Source organism: Pseudopipra pipra, chromosome 13, assembly GCF_036250125.1.
Source record: "Pseudopipra pipra isolate bDixPip1 chromosome 13, bDixPip1.hap1, whole genome shotgun sequence".
In the NCBI taxonomy this organism is placed as follows: Eukaryota; Metazoa; Chordata; class Aves; order Passeriformes; family Pipridae; genus Pseudopipra; species Pseudopipra pipra.
The window spans coordinates 9,106,893-9,118,949 of NC_087561.1; the positions used below are offsets into that span (position 1 = coordinate 9,106,893).

Consider the following 12,057-nt stretch of genomic DNA (forward strand, 5'->3'; position numbering starts at 1 on the left):
GCTTTGTTTCAGTGTAAGTAGACAACACATGCCTTTTCTGAAAGCTTTTCCAATGGGATTGTCAACATGCCTGGATCTGGATGTTGGTGGGGAAACAGAAGCTCTTGCTTCTAAGCTGTTCACACATTTGCATCCAAATAAGTCAATTTGATTTCGTTGATTTGATCAAAGCAAGGGTCCAGTGTCTGCTAAAGGGCCTGCTACCTCATGAATCCATCCAACAGGCAGATAGGGAATAGACATTAAATAAAGTTTTACCTTGTTGCTAGCATAAGAACGGTTAATTTCACGGCAAAAAGCATGAAGGGTTTGGTTTCCTTTCAAGACCCCACAGAAGTATAAATGTATTAAAAGAGCTAAAGCAATTGGCAGGGGGAGGAGTGCTCGTGGGTTCAATGTATTTCTGATGGCAAAAGAAGAGCCACTCCCCCAGCATCCTCCCCAGCATCCTCCTCCTTGGCAGAAGACAGTTTCTGTTGATCAGAAGATGCCCTTTCAGATAACTTGTGCAGGCAGAATGATTGTGTTGCCCTGGCTCTATCAGTGTCATCTGAATGATGACATCTGAGCAGAATTAGTTCCTAAACTACCTCTGGTTCAGGTTTTTAACAGTTCTTAATAAATAGGTTTTGCCAGATGGTTGGTTGTGATAGTGTAGAGGGAGTCTTATTGTTCTGGGTTCCTAAACTCTTTGGCCCAAGGAAGTTAATCAAGTTCTCAGAATTCCACTTAATCAAGTGCTCAGAATTCCAGGATCAAGTTACACACTGCTTTGAAATTCAGTCCCTAACTGGCCAGCACAGGGAGCTAAAGTCACAAATTGCATCTCTTACACCAGTGTTTGAAGAATGCTACCACAGAGTTAATTTTACTGTAGTCACTTTATTTTTAATACAAAAAATTACTTCTTAGAGACTTATATAGATCAGGAAATGACGGCAGATTAAGTACCTGGACTAGGATGTAGGACAAACATACCATAATGCTCCTGTTCAGTCAATAATTTTAGTAAGTGTGCTTTCCAACTAGTACATTATCCCAAGGTGTCCTGTCCTGCTGTGTTCTCGTAGCTCCCAACATGCAGAGTGCAGTTCATGTCTCAGACACAAGGGCTGGGAGGGTCGGGTGGCCCGTGCAGTAGAGGTTGCTCAGGGACAGGGACAGATGTGCTCCATCAGCCTTTGGGGATGATGAGCTGGGGGTTTCATCCATATCCACATTGACCCTTTAACAATTAAACCACCGAGTGTTTCCCTGTGGCTGCTGCAGCGTTAGAGCTGTGACCTCTCTGGACCAGGGAAGAACCAGTCTGAAAGCTCTGGGCACTTCTGTGCCTGATCAGGGGAAGCAATGAGGCACTGCCAACCTGTGAACCATGACAAGAGGGCTCCTTTTGCTTGGCCCTGCCTAAGAGACTTGATGAGGATTCCTGGGGCAGAGAGAAGTACTGGAGTGAGGAGGAGGGAGGGACAAATGCATTAATCTTCCCACATCAGAAAGGAACAGCTGGAAAGGTTCAAGGGCAAATGATTTTCTATGTGGCCCTTGCTCAACACCCTGGGTGTGCTGAACAAGCTGTGTAAAATGCTGCAGTCAAGATGCTTCTGGTGCTGAAGGTCCTAGAAGGCATTTTGAGAACTGCCATTTTCACTTTTTAACTCAGTTATTGCAGGCATAATCCAGAATTTTTGCTGTTTATTATTTTAACAATAATAGTGCTAATAAACTACCCTCTTGTTAGCTTTTGCCTGAGAAATGCACATAAAAACTATGGTAAAATTTAAAATTTAAAGCCAGGAAAAATGCATTCCACAGGGGTCAATCGTAAAAGACCTTATGAAAATAGCATTCAGATACCAGAGGATTTTTAATCAAAACTGAAATGCTTTTGCAGGTTCTCTGCCCAGGAGATAACTTAATTTTTACTAATAATGATTTACATCAGGGGATGAAAAATGTGGATCCATGCTCCATTGCATTTCCTTTGTTTCCTAACTATGAACAAAAATAAATAACAATAATCTCCATGTGCCTGTTTTTCCTAGCTGAAAAAATGCTGGCTTGAAGCTTTAAAAAGGAAAAAGCCTCTGACTGACTTAACCTAAGTGCCTGGTGTTGGCAGTGGCTACTTCCCAATGCTGAGTGTGAAGATGATTCGGCCCAGGAAGCGGTCGCTGTTAAGGTCATTGATAATCCCTTTCCCATTCAGACTGCACTGAATGGGGACCAAGTGATTCTTCTCCACATCTGTAAAGTGCATGGCCACCAGTGGGGATGTGTAGTTGACCTGAAAAGAAGGGAGATTTAAGTGCAATTTTTGAGGGAGCAGAAAGGCAGGCTGGGCTCTCACGATCAGTAAAATCATTAGTAATTGGTTCACGATTCCCAAGGCATCTGAGAGCGTTTCCCTGATGTCCATCATGATCCCTTGGGATGATGAAGTTGAGCCTTTCTGTGTCTGTGCCTCAGAGGGATGGGATCATGTTGGAGTTTTGTAGTGCACCTTTGCCTCTTGGGCTGATTACCCAGGACAACACCAGACAATGGGACTCTCAAATACTTTCTGCTGTTCTAAAAACCAGCCTATGGTTGGTTTGTAATAAGAAATCCATGGTGTTCCATGGATCTGTGTGCTCAAAGGATGTGCAGACATGGCATCTGGGGCTGTTACTCACCCTCAGCTGGCAGCAGTATGACAATAGGAGTCTAGTGCCTGTCTCATCTTCCATTTCAGGTTTTTTTGTGATGGTGTGTTCCCTCCCAACACTGCACAGCCCAGCACAGCCCAGAGCAGTGCTGGCCAGCATGTTCAGAAATAGCTGCTGATGTTGGACTGCTCTGTTTGGAGCCATCCAGCCTGAAAGCTGTTTTGCCATAGCTTTGTCAGATGCCCCATCCTTTTCCTCTTGTGTCACCGAACCCCTGACTTCCCTAATATCCTGGGAAAATGCTGGTGTTGAGACCTTCCCTGGGAGTTAGCAATGCCAATCTTAGTCTCCAGCTGGTAAATGTAATCATTCCCATTGCTAGCAAGGAGTCCCCAAGGATATCCCGTGGTTTGTCAGAGACAGAAATAGAGCACTGTAATCCCAGTGCCCATGGCCTCCCTCCTGCCTGCATCTGCCCAAAATAGCCAGAAAGCACATCTGTACTCTGCACGGCAGCTCCTGCCCTCTCCTCCTCAAAGAGGCAGAACAGAGATGCCAGAGCCATCACTTACATGAGTGAACTTGCCGTAGTAGGGATAATACATGAGGTCAAACGTCCCGTTCCCAGGGTAGAAGTCCACGGATCTGAGATGGCTCTCATTGCCTTTCTGTGATCAGAAAAAAAAATAAGGACACACACACACATAGGACATGGGACACAAAATGCAGCTCCCTGCAGAGCAAGGCAAAGGAGCTTTAATATGGATGTCTCCTGCCAGCCCTCGGCAGGGCTCAGCTGCGCTGCCCGCAGGGTGCCTGCTGTGAGCACAGCTGCTCTCCTGATCCTAGCCAGGGCAGAACGGAGCTATGGAGCCATGGGCAAGGGTTTGAGTTTGCTGCCTGCTGATTTCTAGGGTATGATCCAGCAGCTGCCTGGGCAGTGGGAGCCCTTCCTTCCCCTTATTGCAGTTGGCTTGCAGGGTGCCCCCCAGGACTGAGGGTGCTGTGGAGAGGCTGGAGATGGATGTGAGCAGCTCCTGCATGTTTCCCCCGGTTCCAGGCTGTAGCTGGCACTGCAGCACCCAGCCCAGCAGGTCTGCCCACAGGGGCTGAGCAGAGTGCTGCCAGTCAGGCTGACAGCAGCCAGCAGCACTCAGAGGGTGATGGCCAAGGTGAGGAAGCAGGAGACTGGTGGCCTCTGCTGCTCTCAGCAGACTAGCACCCACTTGCACCCAGACACATGGGCAGCAGTGGGTCCTGTGAATGTTTGGGGCTAAAATGAAGACAGATGGTGGTGGGTTCCATCATTTAGCATTGGCATTTGGCCTTGTACCCACCACAGTGCCCAGCATGAAGGAAAGCAGTACCTGCACTTTGCAGTCCACCCTCACAGGGACCCCAGCGCCAGGGCGGTAGCCTATGATCTGCAAAAACAAAAACCATCCATGCTTGTAGGAAATGCAGTGCCAAGCATGTGCTGCCACCCTTCTCCAGGGCTTAAACCTTTCTGGGTGCCAGTCACATTGCTCAGGACAGGAGCTGTGTGTCCCTACAGCAGGGTCTGCCACCCCACACAGTGTGACCTGCCCTTGGCTGAGTGCTGGATTGGTGCCTGAGAGCAGGGGCAGAGCAGAGCACCCAGAAAGCCCAAACACCCTGGAGTAACACAGCCCCCTCCCCACACAGTTCACATCCTCTTAGGCTTATTTTCCCAGCAGTATGCACTGAACCACCACGCTGTTAGATTTAAAATAAACTCAGTTCTATGAAAATTCCCACTGTAAAGTGCCTGGGGTCTGGAATGTACCCTGAAAGCTCAGTTCCTCCCAGAGAAGGGCCTGGCACAAGATCCTCTAAGCACTCAGGCCTCAGCAAATCAAATCAAGCAAGTTTTGTAGTGTTTCTTTTTTATGTTTTCTAGTGGGTATGAGCCAGCAAGTTTGGGGATTCTAGTTCACTTTTTCTCTGGGCCTGAGAAGCGAAAGAGTTTCAGTCCCTGCATGGTCTTTATCACAGTGGGATGCACTGAAGGAAGGAATTGAGATGAAAAGCTTCCTCTGTACCCGGTTCATCTTCAGCAGGATGCAGGGCTGGCCTTTGGAGTATCCAAATGTTGGGTCCTCAATGCCAGAGCAGTTCTGCAGCAGTGAGCGCTTGAACTGGCAGGCCTTCTTCTCCTCACTGTCATCACCCCCTTGGATGAAGTACTGTCCCGAGACACACTCGATGTTCTTTTCTTCTTGAACTTTGTCATCATAAGCTGGTGGGGACCAAGAGACTTGTTAAAATTTCCTGAGACCTGCACAGACCCACACTCTCAGAGTACATCCACATGTCAAGGGCATTAGAAAGTCCCACCCAGAAAGGCAAAGCTCCCTCCCACAGCAGCTCCCATGTCCTTTTGAGCCTCGCTTTCCAAATGGGGGTCATGAGATGCCCAGGAGGAGACCCCTGCACCCATGTGTGCATGGATGGAAACAACTCACCAGCATGATTCCTGGGGTGATGAAGAGCTTACCTGCTAGGAAGTGGTGCATGCTGTCCACATAGGGCTGCCACGTGTTGGGCTGAGAGACATTGAAGGCAATGGTGAACCCATTCAAGTACGGCCTGATCATCACTCCTGAAGAAGGAGATGGACCCTGATAGAGCAAACGTGGGTGGACTGGCCACAGGCTTGGGGTGTGTGTTGTAGGGGCTGGTTGCTCTGTGACTGGGCTTGGGGCTGGGCTTGCTGCCATGAGAGTGGCAGCACCAGTGCACAGATCAACTCTTTTCTCAACCTACTGATCCCTCACCTCTATTTCACCCCCAGAGAACACCATATACACGTCAAAATATCCCAGGAAACAGGGGAGATATGGAGGGTCTCAGCAGTGCTGTGGGTAAGTGATGGGCTTGGGGTTGCACAGAGGGGCTGAGGCATTCTCCATGTTCCCAGCTGCCTGGCTGGCTCCAGACAGGGGTCAAGGTGAGAGGGCCTTGTGTTCCCCACCAACACAAAAACACAGGGAAAATGCTGTGTCTGATACAGGGAAAGGATATTCTGAACATTATCTTGCCAGAACTCCCCCAAATAATAAAAGTTACTCTTGATTTGCATTTTGTTTTGAAGATATGAGGTATAAACAGGCAGCAGCTGAAATGAATCAGCATCATCTATGAAATGACTAAACTTGGCCATTTACCTTGAGAATAACGATAACAATAAATAGCATAATTAGAATAACAATTAGTATAATCAGGACAAATGCTTCCCATGGGGCTATTTAAGACGTCTGATCCTCTGCAGAGAACCTGCAGCTCTGTCAGTGCCCTGAGGTAAGTGAGAACACCCTGTGTGATGGAGGGCTGGGTGACTGTGGGAGTGTACAGCTCCAGCAGGGCTTTGTCTGAGGTCCCAGCCATGCCATTTCTGTAGGTCATTGCTGGGCAAGTGCCCCCAGAGGTGCCCAGGGTCAGGCTGGCTGGGGTACCTACCTGGCGGAGACACGCGGTCCCGGAACCTGGGCGTGTAGGGGCTCAGCGTGAGCAGCATCACGTACATGCAAAAAGCAAACATTCCCGCCAGGCACGTGTAGAAAACGAAGTAAAACAGTAAGATCAGGCCTGCAAAAGACAGAGGCATGTTGCTGTTGATGCAACCAGAGCACATCCCGTGGGAGGCATCCCACAGGGATGCACAGTCGTGCTCAGCTCGGCGTCCTCCGCAGCTCTGAGTCCGTGGTGGAGGTGGGAGCTTGCACACACACCCCCTGCACACAGATCCTGGTGGTTTTGGGTGCAGGACTCTCAGCCAGACATACTCCCTGCCCAGCCCTGGGGCTGGGGCAGCTGCTACTTGGCTCTGTACCCCTTTTGCTGCAAGGCCCTTCCCAGAGCTGTCAGGACCAGGTGTCTGTGTGTCCACCTGCCTCAGCTCTCTCTGACAGACAGACCCAGCCTTGCCTCTTGCCCTTCCCACCTGCTCTTGGCATGGTAACATGCAAGGATACCCACTGGCTTCAGCACCTCCAAATTCCTGATGGGGCTGTGGGGTGATGCTCCTGCCCTGACTCGTGTCCCCTGCATGGCAGGGACCCTGTGCTGAGACTCAGTGAGCAGCATCTGAACACTCCGGGGCTGCAGCACCACACTGGCTGTTTCATGGCCCGGACATTCAGGGAATGGGTTTGTTTTTCCTCTGGACCAGGCTCATGGCTGAGGATGTCTCAGGAGGCCACGGCCTATGAATAAAACCCAGCGGTTCAGAAAGCAAAGTGAAGCCCTAACCCAAACATTTCCCAGGAGAAACGTTCCGGCAGCTCAGGGGGAGCCCTGGGAACACAGATGTGCTCTCCTGCTGTGCTTCTGCCGCAGCCACGGTGCTGGGAAACACTGAGGGCCATGTCCTGCTGTGAGCTGAGCTGAGGTGCATGGGACCATCACTGCATGTGCTGTGGCACTTTGGTTTTGCACCGAGCCTGCAGCAGAGCTCTCCCCACAGCAACGGGCTGCTCTTAACCACCCAGGGCACCTCCAGCCTCAGAGGTAATTTTTGAGGGCCACATGGATGCAGATAAAATAGACAGGGCACTCAGAACCCTCACTGGCACATCCCAGCCCACTGGCCCTGACAGCACTTGTGGGTTCTGCTGTGGGCACCATGGCACACCCCAGGAAGCTGTGGGGTGACAGTGGGGACCAGCTCTTCCCTCCCCAGAGCCAGGGATCACATAGGCAGGGAGGGCTGTTCAGCCCTGTGGTGTGCACCCTTCACAAAACACCTGCCCTACAGCTTGAGTACCCTTCCCCTACCAACCTGATGACCCCAAAGCCACTCTCCCACAGGCTCCTGACTTACACAGGCAGGAGCTGGGGTGCTGGCAGAAGCAGAGATGCATGGCTGCAGCAGACTGACCTGCAGCCCCCATACTTTTTCAGACTCTAAATTTCTTTCCAGGACTCAGTCTGGGCAGCCTGAAATCTTTGCTTTTACACTCTGAGTCAACATTAACATCCAGACCAAGAGTTTTCTGCTTGTCCTCCTCACTAGTTCTTTATTGCACTGGCTAGAAATATTTACACTAAAAAAATGGACAGGGGTAGTCAGTCCAAGCTATCAAGGACATTCACAGTTAAGTGAATCTGTTGTGAAGCAGAAAAGGCAACAATCCCCAGAAGTAGGGCTTGAGCAAGGACCTACCCCAGCTCTTGGCTGTTCTCCCCAGGCATGTTCTCTCCTCCGGGTTCCACAGGAATATCTTCATCTCCCCAGCCAGGTCTGCCCAGGTTTTGCTCCCCATCTCTGCCTTGGTCTCGTCCTTCCCTCTGTCAGGATCTTGGACCTTCTCCTCATGCTTATTTTCCTGGAAGAGTTACAGAACACAACCCCCACAGGCAAGCTGAACATCTCATTGGCCAAAAATAAATGCAAAAGCACTTAATAGCTGGAAATGTTTCAAATTTCCATTTTCCCATCATCACTCTTGAGTTAAAGAGAGGCAGTTTTGGCTGTTCCGACTTAAGATCTCTTAGAACCCATTTTTCCATGACATGTACGTCACTGCCATCACACTGGGTACTGTCTCCTTGTCCTGGCATTTACAGAAACTCATCTTTTCCCACCTGTATGAACATGACCAAAGAAAACCTGTGATCTGGGAGGGTCAGGACTGTTCCCACGCTTCTGCAACATCTCTGAGCTCAAATGCACATTTTCAGTGCTACCACAGATGATAGCAGGCAGCAGCATATAAGGTCATTCAGTTTGTTTTTCTTGGTGCAGGAGGAAGTGTTTAGTGTTTGGAGAAATCCCTGTGTTGTTATATTTCAATTATGCTGAGTTCCAGGGAAAAGCATCTCCTCAGGTTGCAACAGTTTGTATTTTGCCTCGGTGGTGAAAACTTGTTTGTCCAGAACTGAGGAACACAAACCTCTCTGTACCTGGCCCTGGCCAAGAGTCGCTTGAGACACAGCAGCCGTCCTTGAACCTGGGCATGTTCTGTGTCTCCAAAAGCAGGCAGTGAGGTAGGAGAAGGTGCCGACCTGGCTTTCAGCCGGGGAGGAGGGCGATGCTGAGGTCTGGATGGGTTCATCGCCTCCCCACATTTAATGCAGCATCGCCCCGTGTCTGCGCCGAGGGCCATGGAAACCTGCCGGCCGCGGGCACCTGTTGGAGCCAGGGCTGACAAACAAGACATTTGCACCCCGTAGGTTGCCCCGGGGGAGCCGGGAAGTGGCCGGCAGCTTGGCAGAACGCCTGGCTTGGAAACACCTTTGAATCGGGGGCGGGGGGATTAAACTCTTGCGCAGACACGCAAATACTGCAAAACAGCGAGAATGGGGGCAGAGTACTGACTCCAAAGCCTGAATGTGTCCCTTGGGGAGCCTGGTCAGACCCAGCGTGGCTGTAAACCATCAGCATCCCACTGACTGCCCTGATCGGCTCTGGCTAAAGCCCCGGTGGGACTCCTTTGTTAGCCCGCCTGCGTCAGAGCCTGCTCCCGGCACAGTGCCCACGGTTCCCGTACGGCCAAGGCAATGCTTGGCCCAGGTCCTGCACCCCAGGCTGGAGCCCTTCCCGAGCCAGCTCCTGCATGGCCAGAGGTACAGGGCACACATGGTACGGGCTGATGGAAACACGGGATCGGTGTGGGGCAGCTGGACAGGATGGGACAACCACACTGCCTGGCAGACGCCTCTTAGCTAGGAAGCTGGGTCAGGTCTGGAATGAACCACCTCCCAGGCGGTTTAGCTTTGCAGCCCAGGACAGAGATGGTCTTGGAGCAGTCCCTTTCACTTGGACAAGGTGCAGAAGGAGTGGCAGCAGCTGGGGCAGGATGGGGGACACAGCCAGGTAGGATGTGTTGGAACACTGGACAGCCCTGGGCTGCTGTGGGCCATGACAGCAGGAAAAGAAAAGCTGGATCCCTGGCGAGATCACTCTGTGCTGCCAATTGCAGGTGTCCTGAGGGAAGCCAGGGGCTTTCCCTTTTCCTCACCCCAGACCAGGTCAGCTCTCAATGGGGGATTCCTCCTGCTGAAATCCAGGTGTGCAGAGTCACTGTGCCCAGGTGTCCCCATCCCTCCTAGTCCCCCTCATCAGCCAGCAGCACTAGCCAGACCTGCCACTGTCCTTTCCCCTTCCAGTACAAAGTGCTTTGCCGAAGGGACAAAGCAGCATTTCCTAAAGCAAAGTAGTTATATTTATCAGCCATGAAGCAGGTCCTTGCAGCAGCTCCCACTCTCCTCTTGGAGGGTGGCCAGCAGCCCCCAAAACACTCACCGCCTCCTGGCTGGAACTGCTGTGCTGGCCCTCCATGCCCCTGGTGCTGGTGTTCCTGTCCATCCCTGGGTGGGAAATGCAGAGAAATATGAATGTTAGCACAGCAGCACGAGCCTCATTGTGGGTGCCATGTCACCCCAGCTCTCAGTAACCCACAGGCACAGCCCCATAGCCCCACAGCACCTCCCAAAAACACAGCTGTGCCAAGACCTCTGCCTGTCTGTGGGGAGCCACACTGCTTTCCCTCCCTACCCTGCAAAGCTCAGCGTTCAGGAGTGGATCAAAAAATAACTTGCTTTCCCAAGAGGGGTGAGCTCAATGCAACAGGATCCCATCCTGAGTCCTCTGGAATCTGGTGCCCTTTGCAGCCCCCTCACTGCATCCCGCCTCATGTTTGGGTCCCCATCACTGCCAGTCAGTGCCCTACATGGGAAGCCAGGTTCTTCGCCCCCAGGAGACCCTGCAGCTGTTAATAAACATTAGCAAATCACTAGGGTTTCCTATGGCCACATGTCGGTCAATGTGTGCTTGTCAGTCACAGCGGCCACGGTTAATGCTTACAAAATCTCTTTCGCAATGAAGGGGCAGTGCAAGGGGCAGGTCTATATTTACCCCTTCAAATAAAGATGGCAGCCAGCAGTTCACAGCATTGGCTTCCTCAACCTGGCTTAAAGAGCTGGGCACAGCCAAGCAGACAAAATCCAGAGGGACACCTTGCTGTGGCATCCAGCAGACCGGGGCTGGGGGGTGTCAGATTTTTCACCCATCAGTGAATTACAGGCACAGGATGAAGCACTGGGGCACAGGGGCTGTGTGCTGGAGCCCTGCTCCTGGAACAGCTCCAGTGGTGTGATGGCAGGGACAGGCAGCTCTGGCTGTGCCCACACAGCTCTCAAGGAACAGCAGGGCTCGTTTTACACGTCTGTCCCAGCAGGAGCTTGGCACTATCCACCAGCTCATTTATTGGCACGATTCCAATGGGACCAGTGACCCTTCCCTTCACAAGAGAGACAGGCCCTGTTCAACAGTGGCGAAAGACTGCCTTGCCTAGGCTGGGGCTCTGCCGGAGGCACAGGGACATCTGTCCCAGGCTCCCACAGGGCTGCACCGTGCCGTCCAAGCAGGCAAAGCACCACTTCTCCCTCTCCTCTCCTGAGCATGGCTGAAAGCCCTCACCGGCTGCACTAATAAACGGGCACAGCAGGAAACAAAGAGGTCTGGCAGCTGCCCTGGTCTGTGCCGAGTTGGCCGGGGCTGGCACACGCCTGCTGGGTCTGCAGGCAGGGCTGACTCAGTACCGGTGCCAGTGCCTGCCCGCAGCCAGCCCACCGGCAGGAGGGCACTCGGGCTGCTGTGCTCACAGCTGGACCTCCTGGCCAGGCTGGCGCCTTGGGGCAAGGGTTGCCTTCCTGAAGCTCAGGAGCTGGGATGGGATGCAGGGATTTAACATGGCCTGGGCAATCGTAGGGCACCAGCAGCTCCCCGGGGGCACACACACCCTGTCACAGCAGTTGTGCTGCTGCTCAGCCCGGCCCTGGCACGGAGTGGAGGAGGGAACTCAGACCTGTCTCCTCCATCACTGTCACAGAGTGGGGGCGACTGAGCAGGAGGGGACCAATGCCTCCCCCTCTGTCCAGTGGGACACAGGCAGTGAGCTCAGGGCTCCTCTAGTTCATCCGAGGTGAATAACTGCTGTTTTCTCTGGAGGTGATGTGTTCTTTGCCATTAATTGATCTGGGCATTTGTAACTTGTCTCTTGCACCGCTGTCAGAGTACACTTTCCCTTTTCTCCTGGGAGAAGCTGGTCATTAGGCTCTTATCCAGTTAAAGTGTGGTGTGCTGTGGTTTGTTTTTTTTTTTTTTTAAGCAGAGATAGGATTAGTTTCTTTTAACTTGATGAAATATGCTTGAAACAATTATATGATTTGTACTTAGCACCTTTCAGCCCAGGGCATTAAAGTGATTTACAAGCAATTATGAAGCCTGCTGGGAAGATGCTTTTATCCCCATTTTATAGATAGGATATGGAAAACAGAGGTTAAGGGCCTGTCCTAGCTCCTTGGCCAAAGACGCAGGGAGATTGCAGGGGATTGCTGCCTCCATGGGACAGGGCAAGGGCAGCAACAGGCATCGCCACCGGAG

General features: G+C 51.8%; 1 protein-coding gene across 4 annotated transcripts; it reads right to left on the reverse strand.

Moving 5' to 3' along the window:
* Positions 1 to 862: 862 nt before the first annotated feature.
* ATP1B4 (ATPase Na+/K+ transporting family member beta 4) lies at positions 863 to 10,330 on the reverse strand. Of its 4 annotated transcripts, none has more exons than XM_064669891.1 (9): positions 10,212 to 10,330; positions 9,916 to 9,980; positions 7,834 to 7,996; positions 6,129 to 6,257; positions 5,167 to 5,271; positions 4,712 to 4,908; positions 4,016 to 4,072; positions 3,221 to 3,316; positions 863 to 2,287 (listed from the first exon to the last, which is right to left on the reverse strand). In XM_064669891.1, the coding sequence occupies exons 2-9, from the start codon at positions 9,976 to 9,978 to the stop codon at positions 2,126 to 2,128; spliced, it is 972 nt and encodes a 323-aa protein (XP_064525961.1). In that variant the 5' UTR covers positions 9,979 to 9,980; positions 10,212 to 10,330; the 3' UTR covers positions 863 to 2,125. The 4 variants fall into 4 exon arrangements, with proteins under 4 accessions (XP_064525961.1, XP_064525958.1, XP_064525960.1 ...); XM_064669888.1 differs by having other exon boundaries at positions 10,168 to 10,320; XM_064669890.1 differs by lacking the exon at positions 10,212 to 10,330 and adding an exon at positions 10,126 to 10,202.
* Positions 10,331 to 12,057: the final 1,727 nt, after the last annotated feature.